Below are 22,731 nucleotides of genomic sequence, written 5' to 3' on the forward strand. Positions count from 1 at the left end.
TAATCTACAAAACTCAGCTTCTTTTATTGTCAACTGCAAACTTCCATCATTTAACACAAACAACTAAATTACATCAACCTTTCAAGCAAGGTGATAGAGTTTTGACTGACTGATTGAATTAAAAATGGCGCAACAGTTTTGCTTAATTGATTGGCCTACCACCTGCCACCATTTTTAGACTTGATCCCTCCATACAAACGGAAGAGACTGAATGCAGAAATGCAAGACAAAACCACCATGCTGAGGCTCACCAGAAGTGCTGAAGCTATTCCTTCTCCAACTTGGTTGCAGAATTTCCCATACATATCACATAGTTTCATCCACTGCAGCTCTGGCTGTCCCATCTTTGCAAATGCTGCTGATTGTGCCGCTGCTGCCACCGCCGCCACTGTCAAGTATGCCATCACCTGCATAATATTACACATCCCAAATATCTTATCCCAAATTCTTTCAATTTAGGACTGACAGATTGAGTGTTGATAAGTTTTCCACCAGGGAGATTAGTTTTTAATTAAGGCCATTAATTGATTTAGTTGCCTGCAGGCTGCATCCACCAGGTTGACTTGCCTTAGCAAATGCATTAAAAAAAAATAATAATAATTTCCCTGAGCCATTACTGCTCTGGAGACTGGAATCAATCAATTCCTTGGCTGTAGACTCACACTGCAACTTGGAGGACAACTGTTCCAAACATCAAACTCCATCTCATGGTTCCCGTGAAGTCAATAAGAAAAATCTTATGAGTTTAAGCTTCAATTCCATCTCTCTCTTAATGTTAATTAAGTGTTACTAATTAACCATGCAATTATGGAAACATTAGCTGATAAAACATACAAAGAGAAAACATATTAACAGTTAAACAAGTACCTGATCTCCAGAAAAAATTGCCCAAGCTAGAGGCTTGTTGAACAGCAAGCTTCCTTTAAACATACCAACAACACAGCGCACACCTTGTAACAAAGAGTAAGTTGCAGCTATTCCATTGGCTATCACTAAAAACCTGCAGGTTTTACACAATAGAGGCCCAAAAATTGTGTGAAAAAGAGCTCAAGGAACAATGGAACATGCATGAGATGAGGTTATAATTAAAAAAGTTTGGAATCTTACACAAGAGCTTTCATGTCGGTAAATCTGGCTGTCTTTCGGATTGTGAAGATCTCTTTGACCTGAGAATCAGTTCCCACAAGAACAGCAGCAAGAACACCTAAACCACAAATCACACATCTCAAAATCAGCTCTACAACCCTGATTCTTCTGTCAACAACCTTCAGAAAAGTGCCATGGTACACTGGCACATTCCCTGGACTCACACCAACACCCAAGTAACTCATTTCTTCTGCACAGGAATGAAGAAACACTCAAAGAGGGGCAAAGGGGTTTCAGACAAAGATCCAGAAAGTATTTACAAAGACATCAAGTTGAAAGTTTCACTACTTAAATAGACCCACATGAACCGCAATGGTTTTAGTGATTCACGCAAGATTGTGAGGTTGCCAAGTGGTGAAAAGAAGCTCTAGAGTTGAATGAACCCCACCAAAAAAAAGACACCTCAACCTGCACTGCAGAAACCATTAAATGTGAAAGAGAAAACACTAGACTCAGCTTTTACAATTTTTTTTTTCTTTCGCTTTTTCTAGGAAGAAGCCACAGTTTTTTGTCCCAACTCCCAAGGAGGAGGTCAGATAAGGAAAGTGGTGCCTTTAACTCCTGTTATTGCATTGAATGAAGGCCATTATAGTAGGATATTTGATCATCCATGTCTCTTGTTTAGGTCATACTAAAAAGAACAAAAATGGCCTTAGATTTCATAGTTTGCTTCAAGCTCATGATCAAATGATGAAAGTGGGAATCCTAGAATTCTTTATTTCCACTTAGTGGTGGGCCATTTGGAAGAGTAGATTATGGGTTTGTGTTCATATCATGTAAATGTGATTTGGAATGTGAACAGATTTTTATTTAAGATAAAATTGGTGAAGCATGAAAGATTTTCTTTAAAGGAAACTTTGCCACTGTGACTCTGTGAATCTGATTGGTGCCACTGATTAAAGTCCAAAAAGCCATTTCCAAGTTCCAACTACTTAACTCCACTACTGTACCTACTTAATTTGTCTTCAAGCTTTTTTTTTTTTTTTTTCTAGATGCTTATCAAAATGTGATGTGACATAGAAATGATGTGTAATCTTATTTTTCAAAGGGAGTGTATCTATTTCATTGTTGGATCGAAAATATTACAGTAATATAGATTTTTCCCTTTTACAATAGTCTTTTCTGAGTTAGACAAGGGGGTTGGGAGGAGGGCCGCAGTAGAGCTGGGTATTTGGGACTGGGTCTAAAAGTTCAGTTTTAAAATCTGGTCTTAGGATTGGTCCTTGAGAAAATCAGACCTAGAAGATTTGGTCTCAAAACTGGATCAGGCCTAAGGAGGAGGGCCCTCCTCCAAAGCTCGGACCGGTCCCAGGCCTGGGCCCAAAAAAATTTGTATTTTTTCAATGGGATAAGACCTGGGCCCAAAAAAATTTATATTTTTTCAATGTAGTCCCCTGTCAAATTACATAAAACTCCTAGTTAATTTTAAATATATATAAATTACGAGGGTTAAAATGAAATTTTATAAAATTTATAAATTAAAAAAAATCTTCTAGGTCTAAAAAATTTATAAAATTTATAAATTTTACCCCTAAAAAATACTAAAAACCCCCTATAAAATTTTGTTTTGCCCTAAAAAATATAAAAAAATTGAGGGGGAAAATGAAATTATCCAAGGCCCATGAGACCAATCCCGACCAGGCCTAAGGCCTGGTCCGGTCCTGGTTTTTCTCATGAGCGTGGGACCGGTCCCAGACCCATTAGTGACTAGTCCCAAACGGGCCCAGGCCTGGGCTCGCAAGGGACAGGTCCCTTGCCCAGCTCTAGGCCGCATCCAGCCCCTCCGAGGGTGCCAAATTTAAAAATAAAATTATTAATATACAGGCTTATAAAACCTATAGAATTATTATATATATATTCTAAGACTCTCTCCACTCTTCTTCTCCATATTTCCACCTATTTTTTATGATTTTATTCCCAAAATTTTTTACTCTCTCATTCTCTGTTTCTCATTCTCATGTTATTTGCTTTTAAAACTTTTGAAGGATGAAATTATTGAATCTTTCATTATTCAAGGTGCCACAATTAGCTCCGTTTTCTGTTTTATCAGTTTTAGGTATGTGTATTGCTTATTTCAAATTAGTTTATTATAGGGTTGAATCATGCTTGTTTTTTTTTGGAGGTTTTTTATTCTAATTTGAGAGAAATATACATAGATCTTGTGAGTTTATTTTGTGTTTTGTGTTTAAGAATAAATCTGCTTCCCAAATTAAAACCTTAACTATATTTTAAAGGACATTATTCTTCACCCACCACTTTCTTATATTTCAAATGTCACTGTTTGGTTGCTAAAAATTATTAAAGAAATTTGAGTTACTATTTATTTTTATCTCAAGAAAATTCCTCATTTTTTATTAATTCATACTAAAAGTCAACGCAACGTTGACTTGATTTAAGTTTTAACTGACTTTAGTTTAGGCTAAGTCTGATCAAAGTCATAAAAATTTATATTATAATCTTTGGAAGCCAAAAATGAAAAAAAAAAAATTAAAAGAAAGTTTTGTTCAAGGTTTACTCAAAATTTTGCTTCTCATAGATTTATTCAAGTAGAAAAGCATTGTGTTATTACATTCTTTTTTCTCATGTTCTTGATATTGTATTATTTTCATTGCTTAATGTTTGATGATTTTTAAAGTTTTTATTAGTTGTTTGACAAATAATGGCGAAGCCGCTTATTCCCCCCTCGGCAAAAATCCTGAATTTGCCGCTGGTTGGAAGGAGGCCTGCTGGCTGATTATGGACGGTGTCACGGTGATAAAAGATCATCATCAGTGGCCATACTTGGTCCTATATTGTAAGTGAGCAGCACAATGAGATTGCATTTAATTTGGCAAGTGGGCAACTGGGCATGAACATAAAAGGAAGTGATAAAATTGACAGCAAGAACCAAGAAGGAAGACAGAGATTGGTTCTTCCTTCTTGGTTGGTTGATTGATTAATGGTCAAGACACAACACTCAAATTCAGTGGATGGAGATAAAGCCATGAAAGGGGTTACTCTCATCCCTAAGAATGTGAGCACACACTCTGAAATTAATTCAGAAAATATGTTACAGAGACCCCCCCCCATGCTCATCTTCTTTAAATGCTTAGATAAGTGCATATATCAAGTACTTTCTAGTGATTTCTAATCATATGGCTATGATTTTTCACTGGTCTTTTTATCCCTGCAGAGGCAATCCTTCCGGATCCAGGCAGTCATGGAATTTATTGAAGATATGTAGCCCAGAAATCATGAAAATTTATTGAAAGACATGGCAGAAATTTCTAGACCCAATGCAAGGTTTGAAGAGTCTAGATCAAACTTATAAACGATAAATTATCTGCAACAGGATCAAGCATCAAACAGTTTTTCATACCGTTCCATACTTGAATGAGGTTACAAGAAATGAAATGGGAACATTTAAAGATCTTCAATCTTCAAACTTCATGGAAGAAATTCATATTTGCATGAATGGTGACCTGCACACAATGACAAAACAAGAAAAAAGTCATCATTACACTTTAGTAATCAAAACAAGATAAGTTTGAGATGGAGCAATGTTAATTATCAATAATTTTATCTTACTGGGGTCAAGATCAGTGATCATAGCTGCAGAATTGAAGTAGCAAGTTGCCCCTTTGTGCTTGAACTTTTGGTAGTAGTCATTGAAGGCATAAGAGGCATGGTCCCTGATAGTACTGGGAAAATAACAAGGCTGGTTTTTTTGTATCTTACTGCAATCTGCGCCTCCCTTTCCACAAGCCCAATCTAGAGCCCTTTGTAATTCTTCATCTGGGGTTTGCTCATCAGCTATGCACCATTCCTCAAACTGCCCATCTGCTTTTTCCAATCATTAAAACAAACACAATCAGTTTCATTCCGTAACGTTACCAGACCGATAAAATGTGGATGATGTTACCTGATTTTTGCAGTAGTACTGAAGTGATAAAAAGAAGGGCCAGTAGAGTTCTGAACCAAGAAGATGACATTGTAATTCAGAAGCCAATTCAAGAGCTTCTATGTTAAAGTTACATTACCAAATAGTTTTGTCTATAAATGAACCATCTTTGGGAGCAAAAGGGATGTAATTCTTAGCTTTTATCAAAGTTGAGATTCCAAAACTGTGCAGGTTCCTTTGATGTTAAGATAACAGTTCAATCTACTTTGTTTGGAATGGCTAAGTTACCCTTTGTTTAGATCAAGCATTCTTCAACTTCTCATGCCAGAATTTGAAGTAAATGGGCAGTGGTCATACTGGTATTTTTCTCAAAAATGTAAGGGACAAGATCCTGTAACTGAGATCTTTGCAATGAGAGAATATAAGATGACCCTATTTCCAAGTAAACTGAATGGCCAGACCTAGGATATTGCCCACTATTTTCTGGATCAAGAGATCAATATGTTTGCCCTTTTCCTTTTTCTCTTTTATTTCCTTTTCCTTTTTCCCCCATCTACCAAAACTTTATCTAATCAAATTTGATTTCTAGAATAGGAAGTGATAAATAAACCAAAAATAATGTTTACTCTTATTGGATGAAATTCAAGCACATCTATAATAGTTAAATCTAGGAGTAGCTATAATGAAGCATACTTCTTTTTTACGCAAAATGTTGGAAGTTTTCAAACTGTGCAAGTACTCGACCTAATCCCTTGGAACTGAACCTAGACCTAGAGGTTCTTAGGATTTATGAACTAGAATCGAAACTGGTTGGTTCCGAAATGCCTGGAATCGGAATCGGAACCTATGGTTTAGGTTCCGGGTCCGGTCCGGGTACCCAACATTGTTCACAAAAAATTACAAGTACACCCCTCTTGTTCGTAAAAATGACAAATAAACCATGTGACAATTAAATACACTCCAACTATTTATAGAAATTACAAATACACTCCGGGTACCCATCAGTTCCACCCAGGGTTCTTAGGCCTCGGTTTCGGTTCTTAGGTCCAAGTCTGGTTCTGAAGTGGTGGAACTAGACCCTGACCCGCACAATGCTGGTTCCACCAAATTTGGAACTAGAATAGACACCGCGGGTGTTTCTCGGTTCCGATTCTACCCTAAAAATTTGTACATCTGTATATATACAAATATTCTTATACAAAGTGATTAGTATAATTGTTATATTGCTAAGTCATTTAACCCCATTTATTAAGCTAAATTTTTATAATAATTTATCCAATCATTTATCGACGTATTACTTTGTATAAAAGTCTTTATATCTATACTTTGTAAGTGTAGTATTATTCCTTCAAAATTTTGTGGTACCCGAGAAGTTTGGATGTGGCAAATGGATGAGACTATACATCTTGGATCATAGGGTCCAAATTGGATTGGATTTAACAATGGATTAGTATACCAAAACCATGGGCTACAAGCTAGGCCCAAGCCCAAAAATTGTTGGTTTAATTGGGCCAAGGCCCAAGAACATCATCCCATCTTTGTCTATAAATAATCCACAGTTGAGAGCCAAACCCTAAAAGAGTTCCTCTTCAGACTCAAAAGTGTCGAGCTTTACCTAAACTGTGAAGCCTCGGCTGGCTGTCTGACAACGTAAGAGAGGATCTGATACAAAAGCGGCATCTCAGAAAGCCAGTGCTCTTTGTTACCCATCTGCTCTTGGCTCGCTATGATGCCCACAAACTCTTCTCAATCAACACAGTTTTTCTCTTTCAATTTCTTTATTTTAACACACTCTGTATATCTGGGTGTAGTTCTTAAATTTTATTGAATTTTTTCACTTGTTTTTGTCTCGAAGATGTTCCCAGATGATGATTTTAATAACAAATAACATGAAGTTGATGTTAATGAAATGTGGATTAGTTTCTACCTCCTTAAGGTTTGCAAATTTGGAACACTTTGGGTTAAGATTGTTGCTGTGGAACAAGGCCTCTGCATGGTGGAATTGGAGACTTTTTCCAAAATCAGAAATTTTAGTTTACACTGGAGCAGAGGTAACAAAAATATGGTTGCTCATCCAACTGGGTCATGATTAGTTACCTTCAAACTCAATACTCGTTTCAGAAATAAAAGATTCTGATAGTGGAAGAAAATTGCCTGTCAGCCTCTGTACTGTGAACTCCCCTGCTTGGATTCTTGATCTTATGAAATATTGCTGTATGCATGATGAAAACTTCTAGAGAATGTTTGATTCAAATGACCACTCAACGTGTTTGTTTTCTGAAGATTAATCCTAAACCGAAGTTTTGTTTTTTCTTGAGAAGGAAGGGTATAATGCCAATGTTCATAAAGAAATCCTGTGTTATCGCTTGATGTTTGCGGCATTTTTGAGTGGTTTTATCTTGGCCGAATGGTGAGTTTCACACCATGTATAAGAGAACAAGAACCTCAATCTTATCGATCATTGATTATCATGTGGATACTGTTACATATATATGTATATATATAAGATATCCAATAAGTAATAATTAATAATAATAACAATTCACCTTCAACCAAAATCATCAGAACCATGCTAAGTTGATAGCAGATTAAGTTTCAGGGGTCTCAAATTAAATTACTGTTGGTTAGAACTTCAAGTACTAGTACACAAGCAATAACTCTTCTGATATTACATTACAAACAAAATGATGAAGAAGAAGATAATATATATAAAGAGAAGTATATATATATATATGTATTTTTTGTTTTATAGATGAAGAGAAGTATCAACATCATCACACTTAGACTCATCAAATTTTTCTGATGAAGCATACATAGAAGATGTCTGGTTTGATCGTAAGGGCGTCGAGATAGGAGTTTCCAAGCACTGAAAATCAGCATCCTTGCCCTGAGAATTAGACCAAAGATTGAGGGAAACTTGTGAGGTTGGAGTTGCTGATAAAGATGAAGATGATCTTGGTGGAAGGAAGTGAAAGAAAAGCATTGAATTGGAGGGTGACAGTTTACAATGCATAGGGGTGTCAAATAGTTTTGGTTGAATAAGCACTTTATTCTGCTCCCTTTCTTCTCTCATCTCCTTAACTCTTTGAAGCTGTCTAAACCTCTCCTGCAATAGAGCAATGGAGGATTGAATTATGATGGTGTCATTACTTTCTCTACCCATTTGAGGACCAAAATGTAAAGAAATGAAACTCTAACTAAGCTAAGCGAGGCTTATTGAAATGAGATGAATGTAGTTTGTGTGTGTGTATATATATAAGTAGCATATGGTGGCATTGGGGGAATGAGGGCCTAAATGTATTGATTGTTTCAATTATTCTAAGAGTATTTGGTCGTTCGGTGAAATTCTAAATGATTTAAAAACGGTATGAGAATCGGCAGCTGCTATGCAAAGGCCAAAGAGAAAAAGTTAAGTGGCCAATCTAAGAGAAGTAGTACTTTGGTTAGTGTAAGTGAGAGAAAAGGGTGAGGCAAAAGCAATGGAAAAAGAGAAAAGGGCTGAAAGAAAAGGCCAAAAGAATGTTAGAAACTAGCACATGGAAGGGTATGTTTGGAGGAATAATAAGTTGGATGATGCTCTGTCAGCTTTGTCTCTAAAAGTCCCTTTTAGCTTTGGAGATGATGGAGCCTTTTTTTTTATTCATTAATTCATCTTTCAAATTCTCTTCTCCCTCTCCTTGAATGTCTCTATGTTGAGGCTAATAGGTAGGGGGGGCCATTAAAAGACAAAGCTTAGAAAGAGAAAGAATAATCTTAGGAGCTCATGATGCTGCTTCGGTTAAACTATTATGTATGACAAAGACAAGCATAGCAAAGCAATACCAACATTCATTCTCTCTCTCTCTCTCTGTCTCTCTGTGAATGAGTTTTGTCTTGGAGCTTTTGGATTCAAATGGCATGCAGAAATGAAAGCTGCAGATGCTATATATTCTGATAGATTGGATGCTTCTTTTGTAAACCACTTCGAAGTTTGAAGGTTGGATGGATAGCATTTGAGAAAAGCTAAGAGCTTTATAACTTTAGACAAGGCGTGCATTCAAAGATATCATACTTTAACCGTATATCTTCATTGGGTTCAAATTAAAGTTCAATGCAGAGCCTACCGGGCTACATGATGGGATGTCTTCATGCCCTTGTCCAATATATAACCCCTCATTTAAGACGAAAATAAGTTTGAACCCACTAAGCTTAATTGGTATTCTTGACTCGTTCGAAAAGATGATATCTAGATTTGAATAAGGATACATCTCTAAAGAGGTAAAGCCTCACTATTCTGAGGCGGGTAAGAGACAAATTTGAATCCCAGTTACCAGAATGATCATTCAAATGGGCTTGAAATATAAATGATCTATAATCTAAGATGGAAAAATTGTGAACAAAACAAACAAGTTGTTGATAAGTGAGAAAACCTCACTGTGGTTTGTCATTTAGGAGGAAAATATGTCAAAAGGGAGCCTGAAATTCAAGCCTTATCTGCTTGTCACTAGAAGGTGACCACTAATTATTATCACGTTTTGGCATGTTGTTTCTGAAATCAGATTTTGTTTAAGTGACAGTTGATTGGATGTTTAGAACAGTTTGAATCTTCTATTGTTGTCATACTAATCTAGACTAAAACTTGTGGTGTAACAAGTCCAGTAATCTTTACAGTAGCATTACTCTGACTCTTCAATTGGCTGAGGAACAATAGGTTTATGTTTTGCAATACCAGTATGTACTCAGTATGTAATGTGTACCCAGTTTTGCACTACAACAAATAATTCATATCAATAAAGTGAGTTTGATGAAACTTACTCCCAAAAGCTAGCTCAAGGGAAGAGGGAATTAAATCATATATATATATACTATAATAACATCAACTTGACAACGTGGGACAAATTCAACTTTAATACCCTCCCTCATGCTAGACGTGAACAAACGTGGCTCTGATACTATAATAAAATAGACTTAGATAGAATTCACTCCCAAAAGTTAGCTCAAAATAGCCACGGAAAATATTTTCTTCCTTGCACAAAAAGAAAGCTTAAAGCAATGAAAATGACATGTGAAATGGAGCGTTTTGTGCCAAGGCAAAGCATGAAGCTTCAAAGAAAATGACATGAAACGGTGCGTTTGTCTTCCGTGTTATTCTATATGTACTGCATCCTGAAGACTGAAGAGAGAAGTGAAGTCAACTGGGACAAAGTCAACAGCTGCAACTTCAAACCTTCAACTCCAACTCCAACTCTGTTAATGCTATCTCAGGTGAACAAATTATCTCTTCTTTTGAAATTTGTTTCATGTGTTTGTTTTCAACTTTAATTCATGCTATTTGTCTTTAATGTGTTGAGTTTCATTTGCATGCAATGATTGAGTTGAAAGCACTTCACATAGAGAAAGCTAAAGAACTGCAGGTTTGGCAAATAAGCTAGTTGTTAATTCATAGTTTGATCTGAAATGGGAAATTTTTATTACTTATTTTGATGATCCTTGGTGGTGGAACTAGTATAATTACATGGGTTCTTGCTGATAATTAGTACTGATACATGGGTTCACCTATCTATGTTGGACTCTGAGCATATACTTTGCTGCCAGATCAATTGGCCAAGAAAATACACCAATTAGAATACAAACACCCCACTGTTGGTAATTCAGCTTTGTACAATGAGCAATAACATTTGCAATCTCCAGGAAGGCCACTTGCAACCCTAATATAGTCACCACAGCCACCCAAAACCAATGGTTATGAAAAATATTGGCGAATACATTCTTCTTCTTTATCTGTCTAGCATTGAACAAATTGAAAACCTGGAAAAGAAAGAAACTGTTGAAGATCATTGTTCGCCTGATTTTCTGATTTGTATCATAAATGGCTTGACCTTTGAACTGAAAGATCACTAAAATGACAACTTGACAAACAACTTGCATTATAATGTTTCGCCACATTGCTTTGGTTATAAGTGGTTCGCTTGAGAGGACAGGAGGCTTATTCATTGATTGATCATTGGGTGGTTCAGTGAGCAGAGCTAAGCCACCTAAAATGACCACAATCAAGTTCACCCAGAACAAGTGAATTGGTGTCATGGGACCTTCCCCCAATGCTACTGTCAATATGGAAGTTGTCAACATTCCAGAAATTATCATAATGAGTTCAAGTTGGATAAACTTCTGTATGTTGCCATAGGTGCATCTTCCACATTTTATAATATCAACCAAAAAGCTGAAACAGCCGTCCTGTAAAACGATGGCAGGGCATTCTTTTGCAACTTTAGTAACCCTGCAGCTTCCTATTGCGAGCCCAATGTCAGCTTCTTTCATTGCTGGAGTGTCATGTCTATTGACTCCAACCATTGCAACTACATTTCCTTTTTGTCTTAAGCACCGAACAAGGAGAAGCTTGTCAGATGGGATGCAGTTACCCATTGCAGTGATCTCATCCACCTTTTCCATCCTCTCGTCTTCAGTTAAGTTCCGAAAATCTTCAGCAGTTAAAATCAATCCTGACGAGGGTGAAGTTAGAATTCCACATTCGAGAGCTATCTCTTTCACAATAGAAACATCGTGTTGTGATACAAGTTTAATGCTCACCCCAGCTTTGTTACAAGCTTCTACTGCTCTTCTTGTCTCTTCCTGATGTGAGTCCTTCATACCTAAGAGTCCTACCAAGATTAAATTGTTTGTATCGAGCATAGGGATATTGGTTTTTTTGTGAGCATATGCAATACATTTGAGGCCTTTGGCCTCCATATCTTTAATCACTCTCTCAAACATCATCTTTTTGTGTTCATCCATGGCTTCTACTTTGCCTCCTGTATCATAGTAGTGTAAACACGTGGCCAAAATCTTTCTTGCAGGTCCTTTCCAGTGCAGGTAGAAACTCTTTTCTTGGTCTGCATTCTTTTCCATCAGCACACCATAGCCTTCCTTGTCGGAGTCCAAATCTCTTGAATCAATAATGATGCAGCTTTGCTTTAGAATCTCCATTTTCATACCTAACTTCAACTCAACCCAAATAATAAGTGGGTCTTTCTTTTGAATACCTGAAGATTGAGGGAGCAGAAAAGGAGCTGCAATTCCATAAACCATAGCTTCAATAACAGCCGGGCCTAATATAGAGCATTCATTAACTTCATCTTCATCAATCCTCAATGTATGAACTTCCTTCTGTTTTGTAATCAGCCCACCAATTATGTCAGTGCAGGTGGTTGATGCAAAGCCCATAGTGACACAAGCAGATGACTCCAAGACAGCGGCCTTACTAGATACCATCTTTTTATTCCTGTAAACAAGAGAAAGAGCAATGATAAATGGCATTCCTTCCTGTATTCCCAACAGGCATACAGTTAATGATGCTATCAAAATGCTAACCTTTCCTTTTGGTTTCGTCAAAATTCCCTCGATTGCCTCCACAAACTCCTTGACCGGCGTCGCTTCTCCGCTTGGATTAACTTTTCCATTCTCATGATCATTCTTTGTCACCAAGTAGCGGACAAATAGAACTATGAGGAGCACCAGAGAAATCTGAAGAGATCTAACCAGTATACTATTACGTAGGTTGTCAAGCTGAGCTTGTATCGAGGTCTCCTCTTCTGAAGCACTTGTTTCATGCTTAATCATTTCACCCCTTAGTGTGTTCAAGCCTACAGATGTAACAAGCATGCGACCTTCTCCATCAATCACCTTTTCACCATAGAACAAAAACGGATTTTGGTCATAAATTTTAGAGTTCAATACATCATCTAGCTCTAATCTTTGACCATCTATGAATAAACCGTCAGCTGGAACGGGATCCCCCTTGTTCAACAAGACTATGTCACCCACCACCACATTAGAGGTGGAAATTTGCTGATTCTGTCCCCCTCTGGTCACATTAACCATAGATTCTCTGTTATATAGCTTTTGAATCTTTAGTCCACTACGGTACTCTCTGATTGCAGGGAAGTATGTGAGAATTAAAATGAAAAAAAAGATACTGGCTGCATCATACCACCCTCTTTTTGGACCTTCTTCCTTGATTCCGAAGCCAAGAGACAAATATCCACAATTAATAAGGAGAATTATGTTTAATGTCATGCTTGATCCCCACAGGACAACCAAAAATGTTCTTGCACGAGTAGGCCGCATATTGCCATACCTGCTGTACATGCTTCGCTGATGAAGGTCTTCAGTATCACCAGGGATTCCATTCTCCAAATGAGTATTGAGAGCGTCTGCAGTTCCTTGCACACCGCCAAACTCAGTAAGTGAACTGAAGTCCTCTTCATTTACTATTCTTGCAATGGTTTCCATGGGAAACTGATTCTCACAATCATCAGGTTGGATTTCTGATGTTGGCTGTGGCGCAGTAGGACAGATACCCTCATCGTGTGCTGGGGGAACAGTACAAGTCGAAGTTGACATGGAATTATTATCATGCATAAGGGACCTATTATCAATGTTATTTGTGATTGAGTTGAAAATTCTTGTGGCCTGGAAGACCAGAAAAATCCTTCGCCAATGCCTTTTTGGATGGTTACCAGAGTGAATTAGGATGGAAGGATGATCATTTGTATTGTTGTTTGACATATTTATTTATCACTAAAAGAAGAAGCAGTTATGTTGGTGGAATCTAGCTATACTCTTGAAAATTTAGCTGAGCTTCAAGATAAGAAGAGAAACAATAAATGAATAATTGAATACTACATGGATAAGTGAATGAAAAGAAATATTCAAAGGGTGATTGCCACTAATATACAGTAGTATGTAATAGATTAGATCCTACTTGGTGAATAAAAATGATCCTGTACTGACTATACTTTGGCATGGAGAATATTTGTTTGGTTGACACAGACGTATAACTATAGAATAGAGGAAGTTCTGTGTGGTAGAGAATTAAGGTTGAGTGGGGTAGCATATAGAACTCAGGTCAAGAAACTTGTATGTATTTTCTGAGAAATGAGGGACTATTTTCTGAAGAACTTGCTTCGACACTGCAAAGAATATTGGCTGCTTGGTATTTGGACGTAAGAAAGAGTGGCATGACCAAATAAACTGCTACCTGTTTGTCTTATTTGTAATCTGATAAGACCTGGGATTGGTTTCACACTATGCAAGGCAAGACAAGACAAGACAAGCAATTGTTTTCCATATATTGTGTTTGTAACCTTCTATGCAATTAAGCCAGCTGATTGCTTGTGGTGGAAGTTTTCCATCTCAATGTTAATACAGTGAGTAATTGTCCCATATGTAGATCTTTATGCTTATGTTGGAATCATTTTTTTTTTTTTCTCTAATTTGTATCTACAGGCAGGAGTGGACAAAGTTCAACGATTCTGTCCAAGTGATGCATAAAGTTTTTAGCAATAATTCCACAAGAAATTGCTAAGCTTCAAGTTCCAACCTTCTTAGAAAGAACATCATACTATTAAATAAATATTATCTGTACCCATAAAATCTATGGTACGAAGGGTTCCACCTACACTATCGAGATAATGGTATTCTATTTGAACTCTTGGATCATCATTTAAGAATTGATTGAACCATAATTAAATGGTTTAGAGAGTTGGCATAAGATAACATAACATATAATTAGATCAAGAAGTTATGTTGTTGGTGTAACAATACTTCTTCGTTGGATCGATCATCTGATAGAATAACGTTACTCCAAACAATACTCCTTGTAATGTCAAATATTAATCCAATTAAGAAACTTAGACCAATAATTAAAATATATACATAATAGATGAATATATTTGAGTACCATACCTCCTTTACTATCTCCATTGGTCCCCAACAACCATGTAATGGGTAAACGGTGCGTTTAAGGATATGACAAAATAACTGGCCACGTTTGTCATGTGGTGTTGTTCTATATATTATGCAGCCTGACGAAGAGTGAAGACTTGATATGAGAGCAGAAGTCAACAAGTCAACTTGTGATAAACTCATAAGCTTCAAGCCTTCAACAGTTCAACTCCAAGTCTGTTTATGAATTCTAAGGTGAACTTCATCCCTTCTTTGGTTTTTTATGTATGTTTATGTTCATCGCTTATTGTATAATCAAACTTCATATGATGTGATGTTTTTCATTACTTTTTTCTTACTGCAATCTGAGGTGCATGATTATTCCCTGAGTTTTTATTAATGATCAGTACTGGTACAAGGTTTTGATACATAGAATTGTTAAAAAAAATACTATTTTGAAAACTAGTGAATATTGTACAAACTACAAAGTACAATGAGAGATGGAATCATGGGTTTGTTGTGGAATCTAACTTGATGAATGGGAGCTCAAGATTAGAAGCCGATTCTGAGTGTGTCATCCCCAGGGATCCTATGTGTGAACTGTGTAATTTAGTATGCCAATACATGATGAAAGTTAATATGCTCTTTGCTGCGAAATCAATTGGCAATGAGAGCAACCCGATTAGGAAAGATATGCCCCATTGTTCTCCATTCAGCTTTGCATTACCGACAATAACGTGTGCAATTTCTATGAATGCCACTTGTAGCATCACGGTAGCACACACAGCCACCCAAAACCATGGGTTCTGCATGATCCCCTTGAAGATGTTTTTCATCTTTGGCTGTCTTGCATTGAAAATGTTGAAGACCTGGCACAGCACAAAACTATTGAAAATCATGGTTTCACTAACCTTCTTGTTGATTCCTGGGATAGATTTGCTTTTGAATTGAAAGGTTACCAAAATGGCAGCTTGAAATAAGACCTGAGTGATTATGTTTCTCCACATGGTCTTGGTTATGAATGGATCTGTTTTTCTCATTGGCTGCCTGTTCATCAGTTCCTCACTTGGTGGCTCTGTCAATAAAGCAAGGCCTCCTAGAACAGAAACTATAAGGTTTGCCCAGAACCATTGAATCGCTGTAATTGAGGTATCCCCAACGGCAACTATTGTGATAGTGGTTATCAATAACCCTGCAATAACCATAGTGACCTCAAGTTGGATATACTTTTGGATATTGTCGTAAGCACATCTCCCACAGCTAAAAATGGTAACCAAGGAACAGAAATTGCTCTCCCAAATGATAATTTCCGAACTCTCTTTGGCCAATTCACTATTCCAAGTGCCCATGGCAATCCCCACATCAGCTTCTTTTAGTGCTGGAGTCTCATTTGTTTTGACTCCAACCATTGCTACCATGTGGCCTTTTTGCTTCAAACACTTAATGAGAAGGAGCTTGTCAGAAGGGAGGGAGTTTCCAATCACAGAAATTTTATCTACGATTTCCAGCCTCTTTTTGTCAGTGAAGTTTCGAAAGTCTTCAGCTTCAAGCACCAATTTATCTGAGTTGGGAAGCAATCCAAATTCAAGACTTATGCCTTCCAGATCCGCCACATTACCTTCTGAAATTAGTTTGACATCAATACCTGCCGTTCTGAAAGCCTCTATTGCTTTTCTTATCTCTGTCCAACATTTATGCTTCAGACCAAGCACCCCGATCAGTGTTAAGCTGTTATCTTCAAATGTTGAAGCATCAACTTGCTTATAAGCAAATGCCATGGGTTTGAGTTGTTTAGACTGCATACGCTCAACAATTTGCTCAAAATCTGACCTCTTTTGTTCATCCATGTAATTCATTGTCCCTTTACAATCAAAGTAGCAAGAACACATGGGTAATATCATTTTTGCAGGTCCTCTCCAATGCAACCACATATGGTTTTCCTTATCTCCATTCTTCCTCATCAATACTCTGCTTCCCTCTTCCGTGGAGCTAAGGTTTCTGGCATCAACAAGGGTGCAGCTTTGCTTAAAAATCTCTTTTTCTGCTCCCAACTTCAACGTAGCCCAGGAAAGGAGACAGTCCTCAGTTGAGCTACTAGGACCCTGTGGCATTAGAAAAGGCGTGCAGATTCCATTGCACAGAGCATCAAGAACATGTTCATCTACTATCGAATCTTCATTGATGAGTTCTTCACCAATCCAAACTTCCTGTGGATTCCATGTCAGGACACCAGTTTTGTCAGTGCAGATGGTTGTGACTGAGCCCATACTGACACAAGCCAATAACTTTTGAGCAAAGGCCTTGTAGGATAGAGCCTTCTTATTCCAATAAAAGATGGCAAGGGTAATGACAAAAGGTACTCCTTCCACTATGCCTACCACCAGTGTTAGTAAAGTTGTCAAAATACTGACCTTCCCACTTGGTCTGCTGATAATCCTCTTGATAGCCTCCATTAACTCATTGCTTGAAGTTGGTTTGCCTTTGATGTCTGGCATCCCAGGATGATGCTTTTCCTTACTGAGCTCAAAATGTAGGAAAACCACTGCTGGAATAAAAACTGAGATTGAAAGCCCAATAATTTGTGTGCCAATGCTCACCTTGTCAAGTTGAGCTGGTAATGGGGTCTGGCTGGGAGCATTAGTAACCTGGCTCATCATCTCACCCCATGTTGTGTTCATACCCACAGACGTTGCCAACATGCGACCATGCCCTTTAATCACCTTTGCTCCGTAGAAGAGGAAAGGGTTCTGTTCATCAATGGTTGCTAAACCATCACCCAACTTCAAGGATTCTCCAGATATGAATAGACCATCACAAGGTACACTTTATCCCCGTCTCAAGCACACTATGTCACCGATTACAACGTCAGAAGCATATAGTTTCTGCAAACTTCCCCCTCTAAGTACATCAATTTCTGTCTGACTCTTTTCTGATAATTTCTGCTCTTCCGGCAGCTTCATCGAGTTTTCACGCCAGAAGTCACGCATCGAAGAGGCAACAACAAGTATGATGATAGCAATAATAATTATGACCCCTCCATGCCAACCACACTTCCAGCCTTCTTGCTTGATCCCAAATCCGATAGACATCACTGCAGACAGGAGAAGGAGAATGACAATGTAACTGTTACAAGATTTTAGGACTAACTGGAGAAAGCTTTTTGCAGGATCTTGTGCCTTGGAGAGTGTATTGCTGATACGTCGTGAACTTAGATCATTGTCATCACCAGGGATTCCGTTCTCTAAGTCAGTATCAAGAGCTTCTGCAATGCCTTGAACACCTCCAAATCTATGCAGGGCAGCCAGGTCCTCGGTCTTTACAATCTGAGCAATATTTGCATGTTGGAGTCTCTCATTACTGACAATTGGATCATTGCGAAGCAAGTCAACTGAAACTTCAGGTGATGTGGGTAACTCCTCAACAATTTCTGTTATTTCCGAGTTCTGAAAAAATGAAATACTTGATGAGTTAGTTTTTAATCTATCTTAAACAATTGATGTGACTGCAGCATTTCAATCTTCTAAGAGATATGTCATTAAATTATCCTAATAGACTCAAAGGTTCAATTATTCTTGGATTCAGTGTAACCAAAGTCGATATGTGCCACATATATATGACTGTTGTCGGACTGATTCAACTGAAGCTATTAGCGTTATAATAGACCTGAGAGTCAGGTGGTTCTGGTTGCATATATGAAACTTGCTTGGGGAATCTGTTGAGTTTTTTCAGCAGCTGACAAGCTCTGACGCTGTTGCAACATGAGTTGATAGCAGCTTTTAAATGATTTCAACTAATCACTGTTAGTGCAAATTTTCAAAATAACATAGATATATATATTCTTGGATCTTTTAAATCCCTCAATTGTTCCCTTGGACAGAAAACTGAAGCCCGTAGGAGACATTGTATAGACAACAAGGGCTGTTAATTCTCATAGATGATTCAGTGGCTAGTTGGTAATAATGTGGAAGTGGGGGTGGAATAATGTTGATTTGTTATAGAATCAAATTTTACCTAAAGTAAAAGCAAAAAAAAAAAATAAAAAAAATCAGGTAGCTATTTGATTTATCATGCTGAAGGAGATATGCCTTTTGAGATTGGTATTATCCTTTCTATCTGATTTGTATTCACAGAACTTTTTCATGGACTCAAGTACAGATAGTGAACTTACTGCATTCCCTTCTCTGCAAGTGTTGATGACACCGTAAGAAGAGGTGGAAGATGAAACTGCAGCATTACCAACGCCTGGAGAACGCCGCTTAGTTTTATAAGCTCTTGAGATGAGACTTTGGCGTGCATGTAGAACCAGGAAAATCCACCTCCAGTTGTCTCGTGGACGGTCATTGGCTATGACCAAGAATGTTTGCTGAGACTCGATGTCACGATCATCAGAGCACCCGTTTGACATGTTTGTTTACTGAGACTTTGTACCAAAAATTTGCCAAAATACAATCAAGAAAACGATTGTAAACCCGCAGAGAACACCACAACTTTCTGCATTACAAGACCAAGGAAGAGAAACAGAGAAACAAGTGAAGCTCTTTTGAAGGAAATCAAAGTTGATAAAATTGGCTTTTGATGAGAAAGAAGTAGATACTCTTGGATAGTTAGATGGTGTTAACTCCGGCGAAATGGCTTGGTATTTATAGATTCCTATACATAACGAACCATGAAGTCTCGTGGAAGCTGCAGTGTAATTATGGTTCTCTCTTTTCAAGTTAAATTTCCTCATCCGTAGCGTGAAACTTGCTAAAAGATTCCTCAAGCTGAGAGTAAGACAAGGAGGGAGAGCAGGTGGCTGGCGATGTTCTGCTTAGTCAAGAGAAACTTAAACAATAAGTCATGCAGCAGATTCGACTGTACACTTTTGAAGGAGATTGTAACCACAACCAACATTAATGTAACTTTCAGTTAACAAAATAGAATTTTTTTTATATCTTTTGTTTTCCCATGTTCATGGCCGTGAGCGTGTTTGTGTTAAGTTTTTCTACGCGTTTTGCTGCTAGGATGACGACAAGAAATATTGTAAATTTGTTTTAAGTATTTTATATAACAAAAGAACATTAAATTCAGAGTTTGTTAATTCTGAAACATAATAATACTATAAATATTGTTCAATAGTTTTCACTGAGAATGATTATATATTAATATAAATTGATATAATAGCATTATTATTCAGAAACGCAAAGTTTCCAACAACCTGAAACCAGAGAATCTTGTGGTATATAATGAGAAGTGAGAACTGAGAGGGGCTTAATTTCTTTTATTTTCTCTCCAGGAAATTAACGCAAACTTTCCAGGAAATTAAGCTGAAGAGCCGCGTATAATTTTTTTTTTTATGTAAATTCTTGCTCTAAAATTATTCGCCTGAAACCAGAGAATCCTGTGGTATATACTACATACTGAGAAGTGAGAAGGGTTTAATTTCTTGTATTTATTTTCTCTAGGAAATTAACGCAAACTTTCCAGGAAATTATGCTGAAGAACCTAGTATAAATTTATTTTACGTAATTTCTTGCTCTGGAATTATTCACCGACGTCACAAGCATGCGACCATGCATGCCCTTTAACCACCTTTGTACATTAGAAAAGGAAAGGATTGTGTTCATCAATGGCTGCTAAACCTTATCCAAGGTACATTGTATCCCCTTCTCGAGCACATTATGTCACTGATTACAATATCAGAAGAAACTAATTTCTGCAAATAAAAATAGTATATTGTTTTGGAATGAGCGTGTTTGTGGGTTAGTTTTTTCTACGCGTTTTGATTCTAAGGATGATGACAGAAAGTATTGTAAACTATGACAGAGACTTGATATGGTCTCATAATTAATTCATACAAATGCCCAAATTAATCAATTAATTAACTATATTCCGAATGAAAAGAAGAAGAAGTTAGTTAAATGAAACATGCAGGCACTGAGAAGGGTTGTACTCGACCCTCATTGAAATCTCTTATAACTCCAATGAAAAGCAGCCCACGGGCCGTCGACATTGGAAATCAGCCCATTATCTGCCACTAACATTAGCCCAAAATCAGTTCCTTCCTCGTCCAAGCAGACTAGCAGAAGCCTTAAAATTCCTGGCATAGCCAATAAGTGAAATCAACTTGGTAGGCACAACGTCAACAGCTGCAACTTCAGCCTTACAGTTCCAGCTCATCTCAGGTGAACAACTTATCTCTTTCTTTATCCAATTCCAATGTTCATCTCTTGACACATAAACTGTGTTTCATACATTAGTTTTCAACTTTATTTCTTGCTGTTTGTCTTTTATTTTTGTTGAGTTTCATTTGCCTCACATTGAGAACATCTAAGAGCTACATATAAATTTGTTTTTAATTCATAGTTTGACCTGAAATGGGAAAATTTTGTTACTTATTTCATGATGCTTGATGGTGGAACTATTATAATTACATAGGTTCTTGCTGATAATTAGTACTAATATTGCGAGAAGAATTAATATTGAGAGTAGTTAGTTTGATTATTCAAAATATATATATATATACAGAAGCAGAAGCTTCAGTGCAATTTCTATATTGGTTAATATGAAGGAAATAGCATTTATTGGATGAGTCTTCTCGGCCTTGTTTATCGGTTGGTTTTGAGACGTTTACAAATTAATCAAAGAGCTAATCTTCCTATTATAACTGATCAATTTAGTTAGCGATTATAAACCTAAAACTAAACTAAAAGGTTAAGGGAAGATAAGAGTTATAATAAAACTCTAACTATGACAGGGCCTCGTTAAATTCTACTGCAAAGGCAGGTTCTGGGAAGCTCTCGGGGCTTGTTAAATTCTACTGTAAAGGCAGGTTTCCAGGAAGCTCGTACGTGCGTGCCAGATATATTATACAAATATGAAATATTCACGTTAACATAAACGCTTTGAATATTAAACCATTGTTATTGGACTTTATTTTTAATTCATGGATTGACAGCATGCAATGTTTACTGCTATATTGCCTTGTTAAAAATTCATTCATAGGGTTGCAATGGTGGGAGAGTGATTTAATTTCTTAATATATATATTATTTTAATTTTTGGTAGATTGCCATGAGATAAAAAACTAATAAATGAAGCCATGAAAATCAAAATTCCCTTCCTTGAATTTTTCCTTAAAAATTCTCCTGCTTCACCAGACATCTTTGCTTCTAATAATGCCGCCGGCTTTTTAAATTTGCCTCTACTGTTTTATGCTGTTCTTCATTGTTACCAACTTTATTCTTCTTCTTGTTGCTTGAAACGCTAGCTTTTTTCTACTTCATCATTGCACTTCCATTATTATAAGCAGTAAACACCCTCTTCATCATCATCAACATTATTGGGACGTTCTTGATGCTTAATACTGTAGACGTAAAAATCTACCTGTACGGAAGGGGGGGGTCTGATCCCGTGAGGTTGAGGCCACTAGCGATCTGTTGTACCTGCACACGTAGAGACACACACGTGAAGCGAACGGGAAACACCGGGGTGGTGTTTGCCGTAGGCACTCCGACGCTCAAGTCAGCAAGGCTGAAAGGCTAATATAGTGAGGGCTAGGGAGTGAGAGATTACCGGAAGTCTAGTCAGGGACTGTGACTACGGCGGTGAAGCGAAGTTCTCAAGTAAGAGCTTCGGGTGTGAAGGTGTAATGTCCTCCCCCTTGTGAGAGGGCTGGCCTCTGCTTATATAATGGTCGTCTGGTCTCCCAATCCTGGTAGAAGTAGGAGTCCTAGTATGACTCTGATGCAAACCCTTGAAGAATCAGGGCTGTGGTAAGCTGTCTTACCAGTGTCTGGATAGGAAGGTGATTCTGATTAGGAGAGTAACTCCGAGTAGGAAAGTGATCAAGAATAGGAAGGCGACCTTGAATAGGAGATTGATTAGGAGTAGGAAAGTACTCTGAGGGGGCTATGGGCTCTGGATTCTCCCATGGACCTAGGAAATAGACTGGGATTAAGAGGCTCGCGCCACGTGGTTTGGGCCGGCTATATCTCGTATCAAAAGGGCCTAATCCGGTTGGAT

At 37.5% G+C, this 22,731-nt stretch overlaps 4 protein-coding genes across 5 annotated transcripts; 1 reads left to right on the top strand and 3 right to left on the bottom strand.

Moving 5' to 3' along the window:
- Nucleotides 1–1,895, bottom strand: LOC116131950 (CASP-like protein 2B1). The gene is made up of 4 exons (XM_031417628.1): nt 1,449–1,895; nt 1,108–1,336; nt 868–1,000; nt 1–407 (listed from the first exon to the last, which is right to left on the bottom strand). Exons 2-4 carry the CDS (start codon nt 1,329–1,331, stop codon nt 156–158), a joined length of 609 nt encoding a protein of 202 aa, XP_031273488.1. The 5' UTR covers nt 1,332–1,336; nt 1,449–1,895; the 3' UTR covers nt 1–155.
- Nucleotides 1,896–4,107: 2,212 nt separating this feature from the next.
- LOC116131857 (PLASMODESMATA CALLOSE-BINDING PROTEIN 5-like) lies at nt 4,108–5,150 on the bottom strand. 2 transcript variants are annotated; one of them, XM_031417524.1, is made up of 3 exons: nt 5,048–5,150; nt 4,714–4,965; nt 4,108–4,607 (listed from the first exon to the last, which is right to left on the bottom strand). In XM_031417524.1, the coding sequence occupies exons 1-3, from the start codon at nt 5,115–5,117 to the stop codon at nt 4,573–4,575; spliced, it is 357 nt and encodes a 118-aa protein (XP_031273384.1). In that variant the 5' UTR covers nt 5,118–5,150; the 3' UTR covers nt 4,108–4,572. The 2 variants fall into 2 exon arrangements, with proteins under 2 accessions (XP_031273384.1, XP_031273383.1); XM_031417523.1 differs by having other exon boundaries at nt 4,714–4,968; nt 5,048–5,135.
- Nucleotides 5,151–10,204: 5,054 nt separating this feature from the next.
- Nucleotides 10,205–13,612, top strand: LOC116131965. Its single transcript, XM_031417645.1, has 3 exons — nt 10,205–10,270; nt 13,094–13,244; nt 13,321–13,612. Exons 1-3 carry the CDS (start codon nt 10,259–10,261, stop codon nt 13,527–13,529), a joined length of 372 nt encoding a protein of 123 aa, XP_031273505.1. The 5' UTR covers nt 10,205–10,258; the 3' UTR covers nt 13,530–13,612.
- Nucleotides 13,613–15,234: 1,622 nt separating this feature from the next.
- On the bottom strand, nt 15,235–19,133 carry LOC116131891 (calcium-transporting ATPase 12, plasma membrane-type-like). Its single transcript, XM_031417550.1, has 3 exons — nt 18,897–19,133; nt 17,590–18,171; nt 15,235–17,508 (listed from the first exon to the last, which is right to left on the bottom strand). The coding sequence occupies exons 1-3, from the start codon at nt 19,131–19,133 to the stop codon at nt 15,235–15,237; spliced, it is 3,093 nt and encodes a 1,030-aa protein (XP_031273410.1).
- Between the last annotated feature and the right edge of the window lie 3,598 nt (nt 19,134–22,731).

Source organism: Pistacia vera, unplaced genomic scaffold (genome assembly GCF_008641045.1).
Source record: "Pistacia vera cultivar Batoury unplaced genomic scaffold, PisVer_v2 Contig246, whole genome shotgun sequence".
Taxonomy (NCBI): domain Eukaryota; kingdom Viridiplantae; phylum Streptophyta; class Magnoliopsida; order Sapindales; family Anacardiaceae; genus Pistacia; species Pistacia vera.